Source organism: Crinia signifera, chromosome 1, assembly GCF_055691185.1.
Source record: "Crinia signifera chromosome 1, ASM5569118v1, whole genome shotgun sequence".
Lineage (NCBI taxonomy): Eukaryota > Metazoa > Chordata > Amphibia > Anura > Myobatrachidae > Crinia > Crinia signifera.
This window is the reverse complement of record NC_139217.1, coordinates 362,151,826-362,179,320: the sequence shown is the minus strand read 5'-3', so window position 1 is coordinate 362,179,320 and position 27,495 is coordinate 362,151,826. Positions and strand designations below refer to the sequence as shown.

The 27,495-nt window shown below is 41.6% G+C and overlaps 1 protein-coding gene across 9 annotated transcripts in view; it reads left to right on the top strand.

Annotated features, from left to right (window-relative positions):
• The window catches only part of EP400 (E1A binding protein p400), a 111,505-nt gene that overhangs the window by 54,814 nt on the left and 29,196 nt on the right, over positions 1 to 27,495 (top strand). For all 9 annotated transcript variants that reach the window (XM_083150067.1, XM_083150087.1, XM_083150081.1 and 6 more), the window contains 19 exons: positions 219 to 329; positions 1,719 to 1,924; positions 2,991 to 3,168; positions 4,975 to 5,111; positions 8,883 to 9,052; positions 10,629 to 10,803; positions 12,474 to 12,610; positions 12,815 to 13,001; positions 16,892 to 17,058; positions 19,030 to 19,190; positions 20,037 to 20,201; positions 20,317 to 20,484; positions 20,873 to 20,964; positions 23,688 to 23,977; positions 24,110 to 24,312; positions 24,887 to 25,056; positions 25,477 to 25,673; positions 25,781 to 25,892; positions 26,753 to 26,896. In XM_083150067.1, the coding sequence (XP_083006193.1) occupies positions 219 to 329; positions 1,719 to 1,924; positions 2,991 to 3,168; positions 4,975 to 5,111; positions 8,883 to 9,052; positions 10,629 to 10,803; positions 12,474 to 12,610; positions 12,815 to 13,001; positions 16,892 to 17,058; positions 19,030 to 19,190; positions 20,037 to 20,201; positions 20,317 to 20,484; positions 20,873 to 20,964; positions 23,688 to 23,977; positions 24,110 to 24,312; positions 24,887 to 25,056; positions 25,477 to 25,673; positions 25,781 to 25,892; positions 26,753 to 26,896 (3,170 nt within the window). The remainder of the gene's footprint in view (positions 1 to 218; positions 330 to 1,718; positions 1,925 to 2,990; positions 3,169 to 4,974; positions 5,112 to 8,882; positions 9,053 to 10,628; positions 10,804 to 12,473; positions 12,611 to 12,814; positions 13,002 to 16,891; positions 17,059 to 19,029; positions 19,191 to 20,036; positions 20,202 to 20,316; positions 20,485 to 20,872; positions 20,965 to 23,687; positions 23,978 to 24,109; positions 24,313 to 24,886; positions 25,057 to 25,476; positions 25,674 to 25,780; positions 25,893 to 26,752; positions 26,897 to 27,495) is intronic.

The following is a 27,495-nucleotide window of genomic DNA, read 5'->3' as shown; positions in this document are numbered from 1 at the left end:
GCACTACATTCTGTAGTACATAGTTACATAGAAGAAATCTACAGCACTACATTTATTTGTATCACTACCCTGCTCATCATTCAGTTTACAGGAGTAATGACTAATGATTTATTGTGCCTATAATTTGACTTATATGAATTGAGTAAATTGCACAAAAGTACATAGAGTGCCCTAACTATGCTTATAATATGCTTTACTTGTTTCATTGGTCTTTGTAGCTGATCTGCCTTTAGATGATTTAGTAAAGGAATATGAAGGCGCTTATGATGGGAATTTTCACTGGCCCCATGTTTTTAACAAAAATGAAGAAGGGAGACAAACTGGCCAAGGTATGTGTACATTAGTTATATTGTGATTTTTCTTTATTCCCATATTCAAGTCCCCCCATAGATGATAGAGAAACACTTCTCTGTATATGAAATAATAAATGTTTCATGAAGTCGGATTTCACTGCAATCTTCTAATTTTTGCAGGTGAATTGATTTGCAATAACTATTCATAGCTCTACAATAATGTTCTATGATTGAGAGCACTTGTACTTTTATAAAAATGAATAACAATAAAAATAGAACATATTACTAATTCTTAAGAGGTGTGAAAGCAGTTGATGTGTACGGTAACAGTGTAACAATTGTAGTTGTTGGTGCCCATGGATACAGCCATAGTAATAATTATTGGCACCAGTTAGTACATATAGGTACTGTGCCAGTTCCATCCTTCAGTGATTTTGTGGACACACGTACTGGGCTAGTTCCTGGCAATTGATAACCACAAAGTACCGGTTCCTGACACGTATAGAACATTATTAAAGAGCGATTTCACTTTCAGTAACTGATGTAACCTGTGCATAGAGAGTTAGATTTGGGTGGGGTTTTACTTTAAAGTGAGATCTATATTGCAGTGTAAAAATAAAGCAGTCAGTATTTTCCCTGCATAGATACAAAATAACTCACCCAAATCTAATTCTCTCTTCACATTTTACATCTCCCCCCCTGCAGTGCACATGGTTTTGTCCATCTAAGAAGGATTTTGTCAGAAAGAGTGACCTAGAATAAGGCCCTATGTCGACAATCACAATGTCAACATGTTATTATATGCTGACATTCTGCTGAATGATGAAATTCGGGTTAGGCTGTAGGAGAGTAGGGTTAAGCTGTGGGTGTGGAGGGTTAATATTAGGCAGCGGGAAAGTATGGTTAAGGTGCCCATACACGCTCCGATCCCGGCGTGCGTTCTGGGCTAAAATAGCCTTGTGCATGCAATGCGATGCGATGTGATGAAAAGCAAGTACAAAAAGTATGTGCAGCACATACTTTTTGTACTGTGCGATGAGGTGACGTGGGAGCGCGCACCTCAAAGCACACATTGCACCGCCGGGATCGGAGCGTGTATGGGCTCCTTAAGGATGTTGGACAACCGGGCCCAGCAGACACCCTGCCAGAGCTGCAGGAGACTAACAGCTAAGTGATCACTGCACCATCTGGACTGTTTTGTCAACATTCTAATCATATAGACATGATGAATATTGACATGCTGTAGGTTGACACCACACCCATGTCAACATGATGAATGCTAGTGATTATCTCCAATCTTTTAGCACAAGTCCCCAGGGAGAATCTCTGTAGTTCTGTGTGGCGTAATAGTGTGCCACAGTAAAATGTATTTTAGGATAATTACATTTTCCTTCTTATTGTTTTAATAAACTTTTATTTTTGCAGATATGAAAGAGCTGTCAGGAGACCCAGACATGTCGCAGAAACATACTGTTCTCATTGACTCTCTCCTTAGCAGTGACCAGTTTAGAACAGCTGACAGGGCAAGTCCTGCACTGTTGAGTTCCAGGAAGCACACCAGAGATATTGGAGATGTTGCCAGAGCTGCGGAGCTACTTCTTCCAAGTGGAAGTGCACGCATTACTTGTGCAGTAAGAATGTTACAGATTAATACTTGTGAATGCCTGTACAATGCTTTTTAGTGGTATTATGTGTCCTAGCATCACAAAAAGGAGACTGCTGTGAAAAAAGGCATGTATGATATTCGGGATGCATTTAACACAGTGTTATCAGTTATCATGTTGACATTGTTGAAATATTGATATTGGCCTGCATCTATCCTGGGATACAAGTTGCATTATGCTTAATACATGGGATCTGTGTGACTGTAGTGTCAGGTGTCATTTTTGCAACCTTTTCCATCAAAATGCGTCTTATTGGCAAAACAGGACTCACAAGCAGCTTCTGCTGATTCAAATGAAACGTGGCATGCCTATATTCAGTGTGTGACTGCCACTGTATCTGCAAATGAAATGGAACATTGCAGCATAGTATTCCGTATGCCGCAGTCGCACATAGAAATGAGATGCATGGAAAAAGACTTGGTACTAATGAGTCACACCATGACATACTGTATGTAGAATGTCAACATGTTCGCAGTGTTGACATGTGAAATGTCAACATTCTGCAAGGGCCTAGGCTTAAGTTACTAGATGGCTGGTGCAGGAATAGCCCTAGCTTTCGCATACGTACCTTACCAGCTAAGCCGCTGACTTGCCAAAAGCCCATGTATACGCTGGCTTGACCATGCCAGGTTTTTTCACTTCCCAGAGCTAAGAGGTCACTGGACCCCATGTGACGGCCTGTGCATATTGCAGTCCCGCTGTCCACAGGGCAATTTTACTGCATTGTGTATAAGACATGGTCATCGCCATGTTTAGTAAAACTTCTAAAAGTGTGAAGCGGAACATCGGATTGTGTCTATCATTTGCTCAATGATAGAATTGTAAAAAACATGGCCCTTGCAATGTTTAATAAAGGTTCTAAAAGTGTAAAGTCATATTATGCCTATAATTTTCTAGAATATAATAGAGAAATGATAGCGGATTGTCGCTATGTACAAAAGAACCACTTTAGATTTTTTTGGCGCTTGCTAAAGCTATGTCACAGTATGGACACATTGCCTTTTATATTGAGAACCTTCTATTTTCCTGTCAGGTGAAGCCACGGTCCTCCCAGCTGCTTCATGGTACCCTTCGGGAATATCAGCAGGTGGGGCTAGACTGGCTGGCGAAACAATACAAGAAGAATCTTAATGGTATTCTGGCTGATGAGGCTGGACTGGGCAAGAATGTGCAGGTGATTGCTCTCATGGCACATCTGGCCAGTAATGAAGGTGAGAAATACAAGAACATCTATTACTATACTACTATTTACATTTCTGTAGGAGCCTAGTTAGTGTAGGTGTTTTCTATTATGTTACAGTAGTTCATTATCTTTTGAATATCTTGCGTATTATCCAGTTCAAAAGTAGGGGTGGGACCCGGACAGGACACCCTCATTTTAATAATAATAAAAGATGCTACCATGCTACAAGATTAGTAGTGCTCCAAATAGGGTATGGGTCATTGGGACAACATGGCTAAGGTCGACAGGGTTGAAAGGTTGACACAAACATTAGGTCGACAATGGCAAGGTCGACATGAGTTTGTCACATTTCTTTGTCCATCATTGTCGACATTCGGGGCACAATATGTTATTCTCCCACCACGCCGTAGTGGATGAAATGCTGCCTGCCGGCACGTGTAGGCTAAAAAAAAAAACGTGAAGAACTCATGTTGACCTTTTGACTGTCAACCTATTTCATGTGTCGACCTAAGCCCTGTTGACCTTCAGTGGTTGACCCAATGCCTGTTGACCTAATAAGGGTTGACCTAATGGTCCTAATAGGACGACAAGGGGAAGGTCGACAAGCATTAGCTTGACCACTGAAGGGCGACATGAGTTAGGTCGACAGGGACATTAGGTTAACACAAACATTAGGTCAGTAAAAATGACAACATGGGGCTTTTTCTTTGAGCCGACGTGGGGACAGGCGGTATTTCTTGCCCTACCATCCACTAGGGCGTGGTGGGAGAATAAAATAGTGTGTTTGAAGCATGAGTCCGTGCGAGGTGATGCGGTGCACTTATTTAGTGTCCATGTCGACTGTGTCGACGTTCGGGTCAAAAAAAGTGTTGACATTTTGACTGTCGACCTTCCCCATGTCGACCTTATGCTTATGTCAACCTAATGTCCCTGTCGACCTAACCCATGTCGACCTTCAGTCATGTCGACCTTCATGCATGTTGACTTTCATGCATCCTGACCTAATGCTTGTAGACCTATTTACTTATTTATTTATTTACAGTTTCTTGCGCTTTACAATTGTAAGTGCTTGTATATCCTATGATTCATACCCGTAACCATATACCCTCCGAAAATTTGCAGCTTAGCGATCAGGTCTGAATCATGCCCTTAGTGTATACCCAACTTAAAGAAACCTGGATTGTGTGCAGGCTGTATAATAGCCTCATTTTTGTATTAGTGCTGTGGGTTATACAGGTTCATTGGGGCAGATGTATTAACCAGCATTATTGCATTTCTAACGCTGGATAACTGGGGGGGGATTACGTTTTTCCTAATGTACTAACTGCGCACCTAACGTGTGACAGCTCTCCAAGCAATGCTCGGCGGGCTGTCCCCTGTAATCCCCTCCCCCAGTATTTAGCGGCCAGGGCAATGTATTAACAGCTGCCCAGGTGTTAACGCCAGGTCAGGGCTAGCATTGTCCTATCCCACTGCAGGGACAATGCTAGCCCTGCTGCTGGCTCCAAGCTGCACTGGAGATCTTGTGGTAATAGCGAGATCTCGCGCATGCACAGGGCCGCCGATAAGGAGCATAACGGCTCTCCTTATCGGCTGGGGGGTTAATACATTCGGCCGCTAGGGGTGCCCGTTTCTCCACGTTATTCAGGAGAAGCGGGATTATTTAAAAAATGTTAGGGGCGCAATAGTACATCTGCCCTATTGTCACTTCTTTCAGCCAAAGAAATCTGGTAAATGTGAGGTTTAGTAAAGATGCTCACTGCTTCATATGAGATTATGTAAGTTATGTTAACTAGAGAACCACTGGTAACCGATACATTTCTGCCTTCTATAGGTAACTGGGGCCCACATCTGATTGTGGTCAGAAGCTGTAAGATTCTGAAGTGGGAGCTGGAATTTAAACGATGGTGCCCAGGCTTAAAACTGCTTTTATATTTTGGCAAACAGCGAGAACTAAGAAAAAAAAGACAGGTAAGGAAGTGATTGTGTGTGAGCCTTGCCTGTGACAAACTGGAAATATATTTCTCATAACATGGTCTACCTTGTCACCCTGTCAGAAGATTCATTTACAGATTTGTCTTATTTTTTTTTTTTTATTGCTGCCAGTAATGCACCAAGGCGCGGGAAGTCGGTGGGTACAGCCCACATCCACGCCACCAAGATGGTGTAAACACGCTCCCTTCAGCATGGTATTCACAGTGGGGTATGGTCACACACCCAGTATTCACAGTGGGATATGGTCACAAACCCACATGCTTGGCCAGGTGGGTGTGTGACAGTGGGAAATGGTGAATGTTGTGTGTGTGACCGTGAAATATGGTCACACACCTGGTATTTACAGTGGGATATAGTCACACACCTGGTATTCACAGTAGGATATGGTCACACACCCGGTATTCAAAGTGGGGTATGGTCACACACCCGGTATTCACAGTGGGGTATGGTCTCACACCCTGTATTCGCAGTGGGATATGGTCACACACCCAGTATTCACAGTGGGGTATGGTCACACACCTGGTATTCACAGTGGGATATCATCACGCTCCCGGTATTCACAGTTAAATATGGTCACACACCCACAAGCTTGGCCAGGTGGGTGTGTGACAGTGGGAAATTGTGAATACTGGGTGCGTGACAGAGGCATGTGGTCACAGGCTGCTGATGTCAGTGCTCCATAGATCTATTAAAATCCATTTTGACCACTCCTGCACTCCAGACGTTATCTGACTGTGCCATATGTACACCATGCAGCCTCCAGTTGTAGGAGAATAGAAGCTGCTTCTGGCCTTGGCTTCTTCAGCAGCAGTCTCTTACCTCTTTGAGATGTACAGTATGTAGCAGTTGCAGGACTTTTTGAGGTTGGCTGAGACTGCTTCTTCCTGACTACTTACTTTGGTTCAGGACTTCTGTATAACAGGATATAAACTTAACATTCTGTGCCAAATGTAATATCCTATGAGAATACAAAAGTGAGAGATTTTGAGATAAATTTCCCATTTTTTTAAAGAGGCGATTTTTAACCTGGGAACATGGGAAAACTCTCCCAAAATCTCTTGATTTCTGATTCTCACACCCTATTACATTTGGCCCTCTGGCTTCAAGGCAAGGCAGCTAGGGGATTGGATTAGCGTCATCTTTAAATAGTCCAGTTTGATTGTTTTGCTTGATTAGTCAGCCTGGAGTATGTTCCCACTTCTCAAATTGCATTCAGTGTCACAGAGGTGGGGTTCTCTCCCATTCAGACGCTGCTAGTGTGCTCCCCTTTATCCCGGCACTTCTAAATCTGCTGGACATATTTTTTCAAGGTTGTTTAGTGCCATCTCAAGAATATAATGGTTCCCATTGCAGACTTATACCCCTTCCAGACCTAAATCCAGATAAGATTAACATAGTTTCAACCTGTATCACAGCTGCTTAACTCCTGTCTCATAGCAAATTGGACCTTACAGATATCGGCATTAACAGGTTGGTCCCAGGTTCAGGACACACAACCCAGATTGTCTCTTTCACACCAAATCAGCACATGGGTTGCCCTGGAAATATCCCTGTCAGAGGATCAGTGTGAAAAGTGAATTATTATTATACTGTTCCCATGACTTGTGTTGAGGGAAGCAGCTAAACACGGTAGATGTGAGGTTAATTAACATTTGCAATAACATATGATCACAATATGTAACATTTTTACATTAGACAGGGTTCCCTCCATCAAAAGTGTTTATTAAACATTATCCATATCAGGTTGCTCAAAGGAGGCTCAACAACATTGAATTTCAACGTTGTATTGCATTTTCCTATTAGATGAAAAAATTATCTCGTGTCAAGATGTGCCATGATGAAAAAGGGTGATCACTGGAGGATCAGGTGGTGAACTCCCCTTTTTATGTACTGCGCTTCTGCATGTTAAAGCACAAAAAGCTCTTCCAGAAATGGCCCAGTACCAGAACTTTATAAAACGGAGAACCAGCATGAAACACTAGGGGAAAGCAAGTGTATATGGGGTGGGAGCTGGTAAATATGGGGAGAAAATAGTATGCACAGGTGAAACTCAAAAAATTAAATATCTTACAAAAGTTCATTTATTTCGGAACTCCGTTTCAGTGTCTATTTCCTGACTCTTTTTTCTCAATAAATTCTTTAACAAGGCAAAGTCTGTACTGTATGTATGCTGGAGACATTCAACATCTGTAGATAAAATGTTTCTTACTGGGTAGCATAGTTAATCAGTTTTGATAATTTTTCTAAATCTACCTTCGGGTGGACTTCATGATCTGTGGAAAGATTCCAAGTAAATGAGAAGAAATGGATGGATTCGCAGTGGCTGATTTTACCTATGTTCTGCATGGCTGCAGCCTCCTGTTAAAATCCACTACACTGTAGCTGGCAGTGACTTCCCATTGTACGTATCGCCTGCCAGTAACACACAGGATGGGCTGTCACATTGGGAAGTGTTTTCTCCCTCGGGCAGACTGCCAGTCTGGACTGTGATAAGCAGAGAGTGGATTCTATTGGCTGCAGCCGATGCGGTCAGTAGATGCTGGTATATTGCACATGTGCAGTCACACCATCACATGCGCTGGTGTGTACTAAGGGCCTATTTCAGACCTGATTGCAGGGCACATTTAGGGCCAATTCAGGCCCGTTTGTATGGTGCCAAATTTGTCCCCGATGGTCGGGTTTGCGCTGGTCGTTCCCCTGCACACGCAGACATGTTGATGTCATGTCACATGATGTCAGCACCTGCCCAAATTCATCCATCTCCGGCCAAAATAAAATTCAGTCTAGACTGATTTTTTTCTGCGAAAGGGAAAAGAAAATCATTTGATGGTCAGCGACCATCGAATGATTTTTCGCCTGTGTGGACGCATTTGAGGGGATTTATAAAAGTATACATCCCCTGCGCATGCCAATGCGGGAATTCACGCGGCAGGGGCGTTGGTTCTGTCGGGCAGCGTTTGCCTGTTCGCTAGACTGCGAACATCCGCAGCCTAGCAGACAGGTCTGAATCAGGCCCTTTGTTTGCAAATCGACCAAACCATGCTGCACTGCAGGGTGAGACTGATATAAAATATGCAGAGATATTTAGCTCCGGGTGGGCTGTGTTCAAACTGAAATCTAAATTGCAGTGTATAAATAAAGCAGCCAATATTCACCCTGCACAGAAACAAAAATTACTTTCTCTGCACATGTTTGATTTGCCCTATGGAGACTTGATATGGGTAAGATATATTGTGGGGGTTTTATTTATTTTTTATGTGGTTTGTTATATAAATATAATATAATTTGTAAATATATAGACAAAAACCGTGTACACACAGCAGCAATAGGGGCTGATATCGCTGGGAATATGGTCGCTGGCGACCATATTGCCAGTGATGGGAGTGTGCCCCAGCGATAAATCGCCGGGTGCGAGCTCCCGTTCTAATCGCTGGTCGCAGGAGCTCGCTCCTGCGACCAGCTGATTACCTCTGTGGCACCGCCGGCAGAGGTTTCTTTTCATCAGCGACCATCTCTGATCGCCGATGAAAGGGGGGCATTGAGCGATATATCGCTCGGTGATATATCGCCCCGTGTGTACGTACCAAAAGAGTTTCTGCTTTTATCTGATGTCAGAGGTATAGTTTTGCTATTGATAGTTTCAAAAATGTATTTTTCCATATTTATAGGTAGTTGTGTGAGGTAGGATTTTGTATGTGTGATATCTCTTCAACTGACTTTATCATTGCTATGTTGCATACATTATAGAGATGGGATGAGCCCAACAACTTCCACGTCTGCATCACCTCTTACAAGCAGCTATTCAAGGGACTGCAGGCCTTCATGAAAATAAGATGGAAATACCTGGTCCTGGATGAAGTGCATCAGCTCCGAAACATGAGTGAGAAGCACTGGGAAGCCATCTTCAATCTGCCTAGGTGCTTTGATAAAAAAAATTTTGACGAACCCTATATAATGATATTTGAACATCACTGACACTCATTATTATCTATACTGTGTACATGTGTGAGAACATCCAAGTTATAGCTAAAAACAAGAGAATTATAAAGAACTACTATATTTTATTTGAAAGTAAATATGTTTAATAATAAACAGAGCCATTGTTATGCGCATAATTTGAGATGGTTATATAATTATTGTTTCTGTCAGTGCATAGATCTTGTCACTGCTTGAGATGACAATAGAAATAATTACAGTACATCTGTAATACTGTATAATTAGTTATTATTAGTTGCTCTCAGCTACATAATGTGTTGTATTGGATAACTTTTGTACAGTATGTTCAAAATAGCAAAGCTGATTATATCCAGTATGTTCCTTAACCGTTTGAGTGCCAAAATCTCTGTGAGAGATGCGCAAAAATATCCGCTAAAAATACACACATCTCTGAGAGAGATGCGCAAACTATGAGTGCCAACAGCTCTGTGAGAGATATGCAAAATATTGGCTAAAAAAGCCAGCGTCGCTCACATTTGTATTATAAATTCAAGTGAAAAATATTGTGTAAAAAAAGATTATATTTCCTATATAAGGTAAACATTACAGGTCATTATCAGTGGGCTGCAGCCCCCCCAGGTATAATCTGCCACTGTCTCTGCCTAAAGTGAAGCCAGATGCAGTCTGTGAGACTGCGCTGGCTTCACTGTGACTGGCAGTGACTTCCTATCTGGAAGTCTGACCTGCCAGTCACTCAAGGCATTCCATCAGGAGGTGTTCCCTCCCTCAGGGATGCCTCTCTCTGCGCAAATGCACGGCAGCCCCCAAAACGGGTTCTGCTCATGCGCAGTACCGCGGACCATACTGCGCATGCACCGGAACCCGGGAACCCGATCAAACCTCCGGGGGCTGCTTATGGTAAGAGCCACTACTGGTCATTATGATGAATAAAACAGTTTGCTGAGCAATTTTCACACCAATTTTAAGAAATTCATTTGGCCCTCAAAGGGTTAAAATACCCTCACCAAAGTTCACCTATCAAGATGACCAATCATAAAATAATTGGCATTTTCTTTTATTAAAAAAAGACACAATTTATAAAAAAAAGCTTAAAGTAGGTGTATTTTAATAAAAAATTGCCAATTATTTACTGATCGCCATTGGGCCTTTTTCTTGTTGGCTTATCTTTGGTGAGAAGGCACTTTTACAAACATTCGGGATGTAGCAACCTCTGCAATTCTACACATCGAGGGATCCTAGTGGAAAGTACTTTCATAGACACAATAAAGACACACTGATCTTATCCTGGGATTTTATTGCTCTTATATGTAATTATTTAATCCGTCCTCTGTTTTTATACTTATATAAAGTATATACATTATATACTGTCATTTAATGGGCAATTGGTAACAATGAATAGAAAACGACATGTTTTAGGGTAGCACTGAACCAACAATGTTTAGATAACATAGATAAATTACTGTACCTTTTTCTAAATTTGCCCTAATTATCTGATGTCCCTGTCTTCCTATATACTAACTACATGCTTTTTCACAGCCAGAACCGACTGCTTCTCAGAGACACTCCACTACAAAACACATGGAGAGATCATTGGACCATGGTACATTTTTTAATCCCAGGAATATCCAAACCTTATCTGGACTTCCCTCTAAAAACCAGCGGGGAAGAGAGTCAGGAAAATTGCCACAAGCTTTTTATAATGTTGCACAGGGTTAGTGATATTTACTATTACTGCTGGTTCTGGTTGTTATCCAACACAATATGATATCATATAGAATAGTAATTATATGGCCTTACAGTGTATTAATCATAATAACTGAATATTATATAACATTCGCATTGTCACCAGTTTGAAAGAAACAAATGCTTTTTGTCAATTTGTTGCAATTCAGTGTCGACATGAATTTAAAGACTGCATTGTCACCATGCCGACTGCCAGCATTCACAGTATTGGCATTATTTGGGGTATTCAATTAGCCGCTGTGAATTACTGCAGCCATTGGATTCGCTGGGGGCCATCCAATTAATTCCTGATAGCTGTCACTTATCAGGGAAGCTTAATCCTCAATAGCCAGCCCTCAGAATCGCGATCACATGATTCTTGTCCCAGATCCAATGTGCTATCACTTAGAAATGGAACTTTTTTTAATAAAAAAAATCCTTTAACTGAATATCCTGATAATGACAATCAGTCAAACATTCTGCTTAATTTTCTTCCAAAAAAATAGCAAACCTATTGAATACCTCCTTATGTCAGCTTCAACATTATGTCAGTGTCTGTATTTGACATGTTAACATTCTGAGTATCCAAAAAAACTGCACAGAAAAAAAGCATGTGTACGTACATATACTAAAGCACTTCATTGGAAGATGCATGTAGATTAACAACGGTACCATGTGCACCAAAGTTACTGGAGGCATTCGTCCCATACACTTAAAACATATCTTTTGCTTGCCATTTAAAAAAAAAAAAAACTCTAATACAGCAGTTATATATCTGCATGTCGCGTACAAACATTTTTGGAGTGAATATTTGGTTGGTTACTTATATATAACATAATATAATGTGTACACAACCAAGGAATCACTTTTCAGCTGCGATTATGACTTTGTAATCAGCAGTAGGATAGTGCTGGTCACAGCTTATCATCATCATGTGTTTGCAAGTCCTGTCATCCACAATTGATAAGGACTTTTACAAAGTTATTGTAGGTTCATCTCTGTGCCAGTCTGTATCTTTATGCAAGTATGCAAACACTTCTATGTGGGATATGTAAGTGTGCCCCTCCCTTTCCTGCCTCTCCTATCCAGTCACATTTATATGTGATTTATCCCATGTAAAAAATGGCACATCAAGTGCCAAATAGCTGCCTGAGCTCAGGGCAAATTAAGCCCGACTTGTCCTTAGGACAAGCTGGACTATTGTATGGGGGCCTTAACAAGTAAACAGTATACAATATAAACAGGTGGGGGAACACATACAGTCATACAGAAAGATATTCCATGGGGACACAGTGCTAAATTATGTGCAGAGGGTTATGGCGTGACTAGACAGTGAGGTGTTCAGGAGTTCACGTGTCAGCAGGTGACCCGCTTGAGGGAAGAAACTTTTTAGGCTTCTGGTGGACCTGGTGGGAATGTCCCTGTAGCGTCTGCCTGTACTCAATCCATGTAAGCATGCTTCTTCCCTCTCCTGACTCAAGTGCGTACATTATCTGATGGAGCACAAAGCCAAACTGTACATTTAACTCTGCAAAAGCTTGCATAAATACAACTCCATATCAGGCCCTTATTTGTTAGATGTGTAAAACAAATTCTACTTTCTGTTTTCAAATGTCACTGGTAATTATTTTTTGTATCTTCAATTATTTTTTTTTGTAGACCGTTCGACCTTTTATATTACGAAGATCAAAGAAAGATGTTGAGAAGCAATTAACAAAAAAATATGAGCATGTTCTAAAATGTCGTCTTTCCAACCGTCAGAAAGCTTTATATGAAGATGTGATTCTACAGCCAGGGTATGCTGATACATACACATACAATACTGGGCCAAATGTAACAGCCTCTGAGCTCGGCCGGTATCCTGCACGGCCACCGAACTTGGTGGCTATTACATTTGGCCAACTGATAAATAGTTTTTGGACACTAATTTATTGTCCTTAAACATACTGCCATAGGCATATTTATTCAATTACTAAGGAACCAATCCTTCCCTTTTACAGGACTCAGGATTCTTTAAAGGGCGGACATTTTGTCAGTGTTCTTCATGTTCTTATGCAGCTGCAGAGGATTTGTAACCATCCAGATCTGGTTGATCCACGATCTGGGCAATCCTCTTATACATTTGAAGCTTTGAAATATAAGACTGCATCACTAGTACTGCAAGCATTGGCATATGATCCATGGAAGGTAAGCACTATTATATCCATATACAAGCTGATCACATAGCTGTAAAGGTAACTATTGTAATGTGCAGATGGGTTCTTGTACACCTTGCCTCAGAACACTATGCGGTACTAGTGAGTCATCAAGTTTCTGCTAGCACAGGTATCGGTTTTGCATGTAATTGTGTCTGAAGGGGTGTACACACGGGACTCGGCTCAGCGATTTTCACTAAGCTGCGTCCTAATTAAGATGTAGTTAGCCATCAGAGGTAAGACGGCTAACTGCATATTGCCTTCCCCCAGCCATGGCCAAAAATACTGACCGGCAGCTTAGTGAAATATGCTTTGCCTGCACAGTCTATTTGGTCGGGTGACATCGACGCTGTGGGGCCATGCATTGTTTTGCCTTCTAGGCGATTTTAACGATCTAGTCAAAATCACCTGGCCGAATTTCCCTGTGTGCACACCCTGTTAGATGCATAAACATCAGGAGAGTGCACTGATTTGTTTGATATGTAACACTTGTGTATCTGTTTGTGATTGAGTTTGTATACAAAACAGAGTGGAACTTCAGATTCAGACTAAGTCGCTTATCAGATTAATTAGCACAGTCTCCTGGTCCTAGTCATATCACGTTGCGACTTATAGCCCTTTTCAGCCATTAACCCATGTCGGACCCAGGTATTTGATCACAGTTTTAACCCAGGTCTGACCCTGTTTACAATGAGGGGGGTATTCAATCTCCCACCGCTATTCCCGACGGGGGAAATAGCAGCGGGACCCTATTCAATGCTGTCTTTCCTGACAGCATTGAACAGGGATCTAGGCAGGACGGACCCAACTTTAGAAGCAGTCAGGCCCATTCTCCCGAGAACGGCCATGGATTGTTGAGCTCCCGGCCGCAGCTCAATGATCCACAGCCATATCTCACGGCCACGACCTTTTTTTTGGCATTCGCCAGGCGGGACATTGAATCCCGCCTGTTGATTCTTCGTCGTGCTGGCCGAGAACGGGACAGGGTGACGGCTGTCGGGCCAGCCCGACAGTCGTGACCCGGGATTGAATATCCCCCTGAGTGTCCTACCTGGGTTAGTACGCCTGGCTCTTGCAATTTGAGCATCTACCACTATCTGTATAAGAGTTGCACATGACCTAATGTGCTGAGATGAGCTGTTTGATGACTGCAGCAATAGTGTATAAGGAAGAATCTGTATTACTAATTGTGGTCCACCTTTGACCTCATCACAAAAATATGGGATTTTTTTTGGATGAATACTGTCAAACACCTTGTTTAAAATACCATTAACCCTTTGAGTGCCAACATCTCTGAGAGATATGCAAAATATCTGCTAATAATGCCAGCGTCGCTCACATTTGTTATATAAATTCAAATAAAAACATTGTATAAAATTGATTATATTTTCTATATAAATTACATTACAGGTCATTATGATGAATATAAATGTTTGCTTAGCAATTTTCACACCTTTTTTGACAAATTTACATGACACTCAAAGGGCAAACTGTTAAAATGTATTTAAAATATATCATAAATAAGTAAATATTAACATTCTAGTGGAAAATTGGGGGTCATCCTGTTTGGATGAAGCAGAGCTTATCTAGGGCACCCATCACTTGAAATGCTATACATTTCCTCTAGTGTATATGGGGCTTTAGACGCTAGGTCGTAGGAAAAATGGTGACGGGCTCTAATATAAACATAAATATATATATACACACACGCACACAAATACAGAGGGCTCAGGGCTCAGCACTCAGCATAATAAACTAACTCACCTTAATATACAAATGATCAAATAAATAATGGGGTTTTAGTTCATGAATTGATCAATGCATTTAAGCTTGCAGCCCATCGCCAAGAGACCCCATTTCACTGCAAGTCCTACACTAACAACTGATTTTCTTAGGAACCTGGCAACTGATTGCACATCATAGCTAAAATGAACATGTGTTTTTTCTTGGTTTAGAGCTCACTTGCCAAGTACCTTATGGCTTTTAAAGGTGAGACAATCCCCAACATAAACTAACTCACCTTAATATACAAATGATCAAATAAATAATGGGGTTTTAGGTCATGTAAAAACACATGTTCATTTTAGCCCATTGGGAGATGGCTGCGGGAGATTGAATACCCCCCATAATCTGAAATATTAATAATTTGGGATAATACTTTGTTTCTATATTTTCTAGTGGAAGTTGGTTTTGTTTTATATATTTAATTGAACTTTATCTTCAGTGTTATAAAATGTTATATGGACATCTGAAATATACATGATGAATAATAATTAGTTTTTTTTTGTATATATTTGTTATATGAAACATGTTTATTGATTGCTAGATACATCAATTCTCCTATATATGACACCCCTGCCCCCACTATGCAGCATGATACAAGCAGAGAGAACAAATGGGCATGAAAGTTTGCCAGCATAGTCAGATTACTCCATGCTTTGCTTGTACATAGGGAATTAGGAACATACTGCCAATCCTCGTTTTATGTTTGAACCTGCCATAGTGTTCATTCCTCCCCTCTGAACCATTTTCTTGGCATAAGTGCAGTTGAGTGTGCAAAAATAATTTATACCCCTTTCAGACAGAAAAATCCCAAAAACCCAGGTATTTCCCGGATACAAAAACCCGGGTAGAACTAGGCAGCAAGGTGCTGACCCCCTTTCACACAGGAGCAAAAACCCGGGTATTTCCCGGATACAAAAACCCGGGTACAACTAGGCAGCAAGGTGCTGACCCCCTTTCACACAGGAGCAAAAACCCGGGTATTTCCCGTGTCGACCCCTTTCACACAGAAGCCGGATTTTTCCTGCAAAACTCTGTGTGTCATAAGAAGAGGACAGTTTTAAAGGCACACAGAGATGAGGTCATGAAAAGTGGGTGGTGACTGCTCACTGCATTGCATTAACCATGGCATGACACAAGGATATGTTGTAAACAAGTTTTATTGTTTTTATATACTGGAAGGTACATGTTACCTCACATGGCTGTCAGTATATTTGCAATGTTTGAGTACACTGTGGCATCTTTGACTGTCCCAGTCATCTGCCGATATCCTCCTCCCCTCTCACTGCCAGCAGCTCTCACCTCTTGCTTCTACCAGTGGGCCATGCTATCCTTTCTTCAGCTCCCTAATGACCTCAGAGGCCAGCCCCATTGCCATGCCCTCCCAGCCAATCAGAGAGGCCCATCCTCACAACCAATCAGCCAGCACCCCACCAGGAGAGCCAATCAGTGCCTAACAATGTGTAATAATCCTAAAAACCCGGGTCATTTCCTTTCAGATAGCCGGCGACCCGGGTTTTTGGAATACAGACCCGGGAAAAACCCAGGTAAAGTCCTGGGTTGAAGCCCTGGCATTTTAGACCCGGTGGACCCTTTCAGACAGAAAAAAAACCCGGGTCTACCCTCCTGGACCAGGGAAATTCCCGGGTCTTTTTTCTGTCTGAAAGGGGTATTATTGACCATACTGTAACATAATATACAGTATGCTATCACTGTATGGATGTATTGAAATGCCAGCTTGGTACGTTTACTTGTCATTGGGGTCCCAAGTGCTAAGGAAGAGGGGAGTCAAGGGGAGAGAACCCAGCTTCTCAGATACAAGGGTTACAATGTTACATTTTTAATGGTCTTGTGCATACATGGAAATTATACGACCATTCTTGATCTTGAATTGCAGTCATATTTTGTTTTTCTAATTCCCATAATGCCAATTGCTTTGTATGTAGTATTGGACACCTTTCATATTAGACTTTGCTGTTCAGAGCCCCTCTTGATGTTCAGTTTATTTGCACACATAAAACACTTTGCTATTAATTGTATACAGTAAAAATCTGCATAATAATACCTACTGTATAAATGATTATCATTTGTATTATACAGAACCTAGATCCGTCGCTGTTTGATCTGCTGGGACTGGAGAGTAAAATGACATGTTATGAAGCCCAGGTGCTGCCTGTCCAAAAGGTGACAAGAAGGCTGATGGAAGAAATTTACAGCTCTCCTGACATTGCATCTCGTCCCAATCCAGTTAAAATTAAACCTAGCAGGTATATTTATTTATTTATGTATTAACAGTTTCTTATATAGCGCATACATATTCTGCAGTGCTTTACAGAGAATATTTGAACATTCACATCAGTCCCTGCCCCAGTGGAGCTTACAGTCTATATTCCCTACCACATGTACACACACACACAGACATTCTAGGATTAATTTTTGTTGGAAGCCAATTAACCTACCTGTATATTTTTGGATCGTGGGAGGAAACCGGAGTACCCGGATTAAACCCACGCAAGTACGGGGAGAATATACAAACTCTGCACAGGTTGCGCCATGATGGGAATCGAACCCATGACTTTAGCGCTGTGAGGCAGTAATGCTAACCATTACACCATCTGTGCTGCCCCACGGATATGTATATGACATTCAAATATACACTATATATGTCCTATCTGTATAATGCTGCTTTGAAGCATAAGGTTATTATTTGGGTGTTTAGGATTTAAACAGAAATTATGTCACAGCAAAGATAACTAATACTCCTTTCTCACCAAGAAGCAAATTACCGGGTTAAAGTTTTTTAACCTGGTAATTTACTGAAGAACCCGGGTTTTTCATTGGTGTGAAAGGGTCAACACGGGTCTTAAATCCTGGCACTCTGACTCTGCTCTTGACCAGGGTCATATCGCATGCGATGCAATGCGATGCGATTTTTCATTGTACAATGCCCTGCAATGGAAATCGTTGGCGCCGTGATAATACACAAGTACCGATCCTCTACCACATCACATTCGGTTAATAGTCACTGCAAAACTTACTGACAGATAGTAGAATCCATACTTACCGTAGAGGTATTCAAGCCATATTAAAGGAAAAATGTTTAGTAACCCAGTGGTCATAATAATTTTGCCACTCTGCCTATGAATGTTAATATTGTAAAAAGCAATTACTCTGATGATTGAATTGATATACAATATAGAATTCACATGTCCTACTGCTTCACTAATTAAGAACTTTATCTGTGTGATAGGTATTTTGTATTGATATGGAACAGCATGAGCCTAGTAATGAATACCCAGTTGCAATTTATTGTACCAGCTTGAATTTATTGTTATTAATATATAAAGCATTTATGTCTACTTATTTCCTGTAACAATGCATTTTATGAACAAAAACCTTCCAACACAGTCTATTAGGACTAAAGAGGATCCAAATTGGAAGTCTAAACACTATAATGGAGTATTTCTGAATAAAAGAATCTCTGTTCTTTTTTAAGCGTCTCTTGTCGGGCTTCTATTGTTCTCATCTATGGTGATATTTATAAAACTTATCAAAATCCCCTTAAGCACTGTGTTTTATTAGTTATCTTCTATGTATTAGATACTTTTTGTATCTCAGCAAATGATTCGAAAGCTAGTCTGCTACCTTGTGATTGTCTTTGTGTTTGTGAATGTGTGAGAGAGAAAGAGATGTAGTTTCAGTCACTGCCAACAGATGGCAGTGTTTTGGAAACACACAAACAAACACTAGACATAATATATTATGGCAAATGATAGTCGTTTCAAGAATAAGGGAATTCTAATACGAATGCCCATTACATTCACCCCTATTACATTTACTCCTAAGGGGAAATAAGGAGACTTTCTTATTTAATTGCACCCATTTTTAGATGGTTTTTAGTCCTATTTTGACTATGCAGTTTCCCTTTTTTTTAAAGTCGACAAAAAAACACGTGGATCAGCAAGTAATTCGTAATCCATCATTTTTTCGAAAAACTGCACTTTAATTGAATAGGTTGAATGAAAATTCGACCTAAAAACATCGAAAAAAACATCTATAACTTTTGTACTGGTGATGGCACTCTGGAATATTGTTATACTTGGCTCCTAAAGAGAACACAATGCTTTCTAGACTAACATTGAAATAATAAATGATATCTTGAAGATGAATACTTAGTATACAAGTATTTTATGAAATTAGCATAAAATAAACTATTCCTGTGCTTATATACTCTACAGATTGTTTCAGCCGGTTCTTTATGGCCAGAAGCCAGAAGGACGAACTGTGGCTTTCTCCAGTACTCCAGCATCTCGCATGGTAACTACAACTACAGCCACAGTCACTCAGCAAGGTCCGGCTCGAGGACGTTCCCCAGTCACATCAGGCTCTACAAATCAAGGTAAGAACCGGGCATTTCTTACCCCCATACATTCTAGCAGTAAGATCTGTGTTTTGTAGCTGATAGCTGGGCTATCTCTCGTAACCAGTTTACACTTCAGGTATCACATAGGAGCATGTATATACTACTGTATGTGACTATTAGATGAAAAATACACTATCATATCGTATAGGGTAGAAGGCAATAATAAACATTATTTATCAATACATTTCTATTCTTAAACCAGAATCTGGAGAAGTGTAGTTACAATAATATTTTTCACCTTCATAATCCTTGCAGATTATTATAACTTTTATTGTTATTGCTTCTGCCCTCTTCCTCGTCTTCCATTTCTGATTATTATAGCGCTTGCAATGCTGGACCTGATGCGCAGTGATCTATGACTGTGATGGATGGGGGGAGGGGGGGGGGTGTGCTTCCATCAGCTTAGTGATTGCAGCATGTGGCTGGGGTCTAACTCCATCAATGTTGCATGGAAAAAAATAACCTAAGAACCATTGCTACTGTTTTGCTGTCTTCAAGTATTGATTTATATGGTGTTTAAGGAAGACTGGTAACTTGCGTTGCCAGTAGTAATAAAGGGTTATGATTAAATAATGCAGGTTATCCTCATTTTAAGTGAATAATATTCTCTCCCCAGGGTTGTGCTCCTACAATTTAATAGTTATTGCTTTAATGGTTAATATCTATCAAAGTAGTAATCTCTGGAATGTCTCACAGTGTTCCCTAGGCATTATCAGGATTTTTTTAAGCTATTGTAGGCTTTCCACATCACAGACACATTTTGTTAATAAGGTAAAATCACTATAATGTGACATAAGTTAATTGTTTTAGTTTTTTTGGCAGGTGGTGAAGTGGTGAAAATGACTCAGCTGTCTGCTTCAGGTGCTGCTCAAGGCAGGATAGCACAGCCCAAAACCCCAGTTACATTGCAGTTCCAAGGTAACACATTCACTCTGTCGCAGAGTCAGCTGCGCCAACTCACCGCTGGGCAACCACTACAACTGCAAGGTAAGTGGGGAATGTGTAAATGAACATAACACAGTTTAATAGCACAGTCTGAATTGTCACATTGCAGAAGCTAGGCTGTGGCTATTAATTTAGATGTTTGTTTGTAAACCCTCAGGAAGCGTTCTACAGATTGTTTCAGCACCTGGACAGCAGTATCTCCGGCCCCCTGGCCCTGTGGTAATGCAGACAGTGTCGCAGGGAAGCTCCATTCAAAATGCAATCAATGCCTTGGGAAACCAGCATCCTGCCAACATGCCCAATGCTGCTGTAACCCCTCAGACAGGTCAGATTGTCTTCTAGGGAAAACACAAAAGCAGATGTCATTACAAAGCATCATACACAGTGTTATATGTCACATTACTAGTCAGTGTACAGTGCTAAATCTGTATGGATGGTGCTTTGACTGCACAGTACAATGAAGGACGGCTGAGTTTAAATGTTGATTGAGTTGATATGGCACACATAATTAGCAAAGGAGACACATCTGAAGGGTATACATCTATATAATCCTTATTATCCTGTGATTTGTATGCTAACGCTGATGTGTATTCCAGAGAGAAAAACATCTCTGCTACTTAATCGCAGCTTAGCCCTGAAAAAGGTGCAGGAGGGAGATATGTTTATTAAGTACACGACTAAATTGCTGCAATATGTTGGTTACTCCCTTACAGGAATGCAAGGAAGAAGTATATTGCCTTATCCCGGTGGTAATGATGCTGCATCTCCTCTCAAACCTTCACAGAGCTCAGTGACCCCAGCACAAGTACGTCATAAGCAGGCATTAGTTTAAAAATGGTCAATCACACAAACACTTGGGTGTCTGTTTTTGGTCTCTCATGTCCTCACCGTGCACGGGATCCTCTGTTATACAATGTGGCTATTGATGTATAGTGTGTGGCGCAGTCTATTCAGATACAGATGGTTTATAAATATTTTTTTGGTACTCTTTACCTAGAAGGGCGCCAGCGATTGAAATCGCGGTCGTCGGGGGTAAAAATCGCGGTCATCGCGGGTAAATCGGGATGGCCGCGATGACCGCGATTTTTCCATAGGGAACAATGTTAAAAAGGCTGATTGACCGCGATTTTACTGTTAAATGGCTCAATGGACCCGATTTGGCCATAGGAATCAATGTTAAATGGGCCACTGAGCCCATTAACCCTTAAATGTCCCCCCCAATTTTTAACGCCACCCCACGATCCACGTGAACCCGAAGCGTGGCGAGCGCAGCGAGCCCGCGAGGGGCGGCGGTACGCGTCCTCCGACCTTTTCATGCCCTACTATCCACTAGGGCGTGGAGTGAGAATATAATAGTGTGGCGAGCGCAGCGAGCCACCGAGCCCGAAGCGTGGCGAGCCCCGCGAGGGGACGCGGATACCTTCACAGGTAGACGCGTCCCCTCGCGGGCTTCACAGGTGTCGGCGTCGCCACGGACACCTGTGAAGCCCGCGAGGGGACGCGTATAACTGTGAAGGTATCCACGTCCCCTCACGGGGCTCGCCACGCTTCGGGCTCGCCACACTATTATATTCTCACTCCACGCCCTAGTGGATAGTAGGGCATGAAAAGGTCGGAGGACGCGTACCGCCGCCCCTCGCGGGCTCGCTGCGCTCGCCACGCTTCGGGTTCACGTGGATCGTGGGGTGGCGTTAAAAATTGGGGGGGACATTTAAGGGTTAATGGGCTCTGTGGCCCATTTAACATTGATTCCTATGGCCAAATCGGGTCCATTGAGCCATTTAACAGTAAAATCGGGTCCATCGCGCCTTTTAACATTGATTCCTATGGGAAATCGGGAGCATCGCGTCGTGGGCATCGCGGGTACATTTATGGCCGGACGCGACGCGACCGACACGATTTCCATGTTTAACATGGGTTTCAATGGGAAATCGCGGTCATCGCGTCGGTCGCGTCGCGGGCAAACATAAATGTGCCCGCGACGGGCGCCCTTCTAGGTAAAGAGTACCATTTTTTTTTTTATTAAATGCTTAACCCTTTGAGTGCCAACGTTGCTGAGAGATCCTCAAAATATCTGCAAAAAATGCCAGCGTAATTTAGTATAAATAAATACAAATGCAGCTTAGTCAATTAATTGACGTTTAGCTAAATATTGCACCCAAAAAAAAGAACAGGTGCTGTGAGCAACGCTGGCATTTTTAGCCGATATTTTGAGGATCGATCACTGCAACGTTGGCACTAAATGGGTTAATAAAAGATACAAGATAACCCCTGGTAATCCAGTGCGGAATCAGCAGGGCAGGGCAAAGTTTGGGTTGTCTTATAAGGGTAAATGTAATAGGGTGTGGGGAGCCGGAGGTGCGAAAGTTTGTCCATAAATGCACTTTTATTTTTGTTTAAGCGTCAATCCAATCATTTACAAGGCCAAACAAACCTGATTGGCTATGCCTTGTAAATGAGTATATAAATGTATGATCTTCATTAAAAATTTAGATTTATCTCCTTTGCTATTATCTCTCATTTTTAACGTAGCAATCATTTACAAGGCAAAGCCAACCTGGTTTTGGCATTTAAATGATTTCCTCTTTTAAATATATATGGGCAAAGTCCCACACCTCCGGCTTCCCACACTCTATTATATACCCCAGCATTAAGAGCTGAGAGCCCCATGTGAGATCCATACAGGGAATGAAATGAGACATCCAGTATGTATACTGTCGTAACACCATTCTGAACAAGAGGAATGGAAAGAAGCATCGGATCATTTTACTGTAGCATTAGGAATGTAACAAAACCTTTTGGTGCATTAGGACTGGTGTTGTCTGGGTACAATCGTTCTGGAGCTATAATAAGCTATAATCGTTCTGGAGCTATAATCACACTCCTGGCAGTGTGAATGTACTTCACCACTGAGTACAATCTGAAAACTGGAAACATGGCTTAGGCTGATTCATGTGCAACATTAATAAAGTAACCTGGGCTGGTAAAGGAGAAAAGGGTGTGCCGCAGCCTTAAGAAGCCTGTGTCTGAGGAAAGCAAATACTGTATCTGCTTGGAATTAATGAACACTTTTACCAGCTACTAGAATTAACTTACACATATGCACTGGGGTTGGAAACATGTTTTTTTGTGTATGTGTCTGTGAAAATGCAGACATGTCCAGGTTGGTCTCTGACATCAGCAATGACCACTTCCAGAATGGTTCTTTAGCTGATTAGTGGAAGCCCTAGACTTACTCACTGTTCGATGGCTCGGTTTTTGACAGTGACTATGCGAATAAATCGCTATTTATGATGCATTCACAATTTTGCAGAGGGTTTTTTTTTTTCTGTCTGGGTGGCGACTTTCTGATCACAGACAACTGCTTTTATTTATACTGTAACTGGTGATTTATGCTACATTAGGCCCTAGCAGTGGTAGAAATCAAATAATATATGCTTACAGTAACTTTATAGTGAATAATATATTATTTTGTCTGCATAAGTTTATAGTAAATATTCGTTTTTTATTTTACTTTTTTTCATACAGGATATAGCAGAGGAAAAGCAACGTCTATTGAGGGAGCGCCTGGAGCGACTCTTTCTCTGTAATGAACGGCGCTGTGGACAGGCTCCGGTGTATGGGACTGACCTATTATCACTCTGTTCTCTGCAGTCTTGTGGAGTACAGAACATTGAAGCAGGCATAAAAAGGAGATGGGCGAGGTCTGTAGACTATGTATTATCCTCCCACTCCTCCAAAGACTTCAGTGATCCTTTGCGGCAACTTATTCTATCCCCAGGGCAGCAGAAACTGTTGCTTGAACCCCTTGCAAAGAGGTGATTGTCATGAGTTACAGGAGACACAACTTACTGCTATTAGCATATATAAAAAATGCTAGTTAAATTGTTATAATGGGAGATATATAAAACCTCACCTGTTTATTTTTTACTTTTCTTCCTTTTTTATAGTGCTGTGTGTGTGGTCCCTGCCGTTATTGCGGCTCCTCCGGTTTTGGTAGTTCCACATCCTCCTCCCTCATACACTCACAACATGAAGATCCTAACTCACAACCTGAGAGAACAGGCAGCTCCGTATATGAACTATCTGCAGAAGCGTACATCGCCTCATTGCATGCACATTCCAGATCTGCGGCTCATCCAGTGCGATTCAGGTAGGTTTCATTATTATAATATTATTATTCTACTGTTATTAAAGTTATAGGGCCAGATACACTAAGCTTCAAAAGTGATAAAATGGAGAGTGATAAACAACCAGCCAATCAGCTCCTGCCTGACATTTTTCAAACCGAGCCTGTAACATGGCAGGTAGGAGCTGATTGGCTGGCTGTTTATCACTCTCCATTTTATCACTTTTGAAGCTTAGTGCATCTGGCCCATAGACTCGGGTTTCTGCTGGTTGTTGGAGAGCTCCAGATGAGGAGCTTTGTTGCCCCTAGTTGCAGGATACTATTCAAATCTCACTGGAGAGGTATATATTGATGGTGGCCCCTGACAGATGCTGTGGCTATCCAGTTTGTTGCTGCCTTCATTATACCAGTCGTTTTACTATAGCCCATCAGTTGGAGCTTTTGAGTTTTTTTAATGTATTTTAAATTCAGCAGCCATTTTGAATATACATGTATATGATATACTTATTCTTGGAGAAAGTTAATAAGAAACAGGATGTTCAAAATTGAAGCACAAAAGGTATATAATATGAAATATTTGATGTTTCCTACTCTGTAGGCAAGCTTGAAGCTTTATCCATTCTTCTCCGGAAACTGAAGTCAGAGGGTCGGCGTGTTTTGATATTCTCCCAGATGCTGCTAATGCTGGACATATTAGAGATCTTCCTAGATGTTAACTCTTTCACTTTCTTGAGGATCGATGAGTTTGCCAACTATGATCAATGCCATGTATGTAGCAGCTTATTTGTTTTTGTATATTGCAGAGAGATAAAGGGGGGTATTCAATCACCGCTGTCGTTCCGGACAGGATTGAAGAGGCAGATCAACAGAACGGACCCGACTTTAAAAGCAGTCGAGCCCGATTTGCCGAAAATGGCTGTGGATTGTGGAGATCACCGACAGATCTCGTCTATCCATGGCCGTTTTTGCAGACACGCCCCCTTTTCGACAATCAGCAGGCGGGACCTTGACTCCGCCTGCTGATAAACTGGCAAGTGGGTCAAAAATGGGCCAAGGTCCTGACTGTCGGGACATACTCACAGCCGGGACTTGGGATTGAATACCCCCCAAAGAGTGTAAATGTTGTCATAAAGTAAAAGACGGTTCCAGTTTTGTTTCTGTTGGCTAACTACAGTTACCTCTGCATAGGATCTGATGAGGAGCTTTAACAAAGACCCCCGAATTTTCTGCATTCTAATATCAACCCAAAGCCGCTCACTGGGTGTTCCCTATGTGGAAGCTGACACCGCAATCTTTTATGATAGTGATTTAAATCCAGTGATGGACTGTAGAGCTCAGGCATGGTGTGATCGTATAGGTAGAACGAAGGACATTCACATATATCGGTAAGAATATAGATTTTGCATAATCATTATTAAAAAGATCAAATAGACTTTCCCTGATTTACAAAGTGTATGTTTATTATAATCGACCTTGAACATTGTGCACCTAGACTTGTTAGTGGAAACTCTGTTGAAGAGAAGCTGCTGAAGAATGGCACCAAGGATCTGATTCGAGAAGTTGCCGCTCAGGGCAATGACTTTTCAATGGCTTTTCTAACACAGGTACAATATGTTCTGAATTATATAAATAGCAAAATGATTAACATCTGCTTTACTCCTTAAACAACATGTGAAGAACTTTGATGTTTAGCTCCTTGTCCACACTCATTGGACATTTCTAAATTTTGTAAATCCAGGGCTTACAATTTTTGGATTACCCCAAATTATGTTATGTGAAAATGGGACTTTGCTCACCCGGAAAAGGGATGAAGCCTTATTGGAAAGAGGGTGGATCCTTTTAGCAAACTCCCGTTAACATCACACTCAGTCTCTCCCCGTGCATTGTGAATAATGCTGTGCACATTGTACAGTATTAATTCACCCACTGCTCTGCATTCCCCCTTCCAAGTTTTACCCCCATGGGATACTATGACCAGCAGGTTGGACATAGGCACAATACCAATAAAAATGGGACTATCCCACTAAAAACAGTACAGTTGGAAGGTATTACGGTTTGCTACTTGTCTAATGATTCACAGCCATATTAAGAGATGAGCATTTGGTTATTGGCCTTTTTCTGGTTCACTCGCAAATACAAATTCCTTCTCAAATGGACAAAACCATGTGCACTGCAGGTGGGGCAGATGTAACATGTGTAGAGAGAATTAGATTTGGGTGGGGTTTTACTTCAAAGTGAGGTCTATATTGCAGTGTAAAAATAAAGCAGCCAGTATTTTCCCTTAATTAGTAATTTTCAGTGCAGTAGTAATGTAAATTTCACAATACAATACATATGCAACTACCAATAATTACAGTACTGTACTGATACAGGGCTAAATGGAAAGATTATTTTCCCTGACTTTATAATCATCCTCTGAGTCCAGTAAGATATTATATGGTTAAACTACATTTTCCTCCACCAGCAAACGATTCATGAGCTTTTTGAGCTGTATTCTCCACTTGAAGACTCGGGATTTGGGGCTAAAGCAGAAGAGTTTGTAATGCTTTCCCAAGAACCGCCTCCAGCAGAGACCATAGCTACAAAGTTTGCCAAACCATTTATAGAGGTAAATGAACACTGTTTAATCTACATAAGTATAATTGAATGATGTTTGTGTGTGTGTGTGTGTATGTTCCACGATAACTCTCGAACGCTTTAACTAATCGTCTTCGAACTTTGCACACTACCTTATCATCTTAAGGGATGATCTAAGTTCAAAGGGGATGCGGTCATTCGTCAGAATGCATTTAGGTCTACAGTCATTAGGTCGACCCCACTAGGTCGACTGGCAGGAAGGTCGACCTGACTTAAGGTCGACATGGGCCAAGGTCGACATGACTTAAGGTCGAATTTGCATAAAGGTCGACATGAGGAAGGTCGACTGGTCATAAGGTCGACATGGGTTTTTCACTGTTTTTTGAGCCGACATGTGCTGACAGGCGGTATTTCATGCCCAACCATCCACTAGGGCGTGGTGGGAGAATAAAATAGTGTGCCGAGCGCAGCGAGGCACCGTGCCCGAAGCATTGCGAGCGAAGCGAGCAATGCGAGGGTCTGATTCTCATTGCCAACTGTGTCCATGTCGACTGTGTCGACATTCGGATAAAAAAACAGTGAAAAACCCATGTCGACCTTATGACCAGTCGACCTTCCTCATGTCGACCT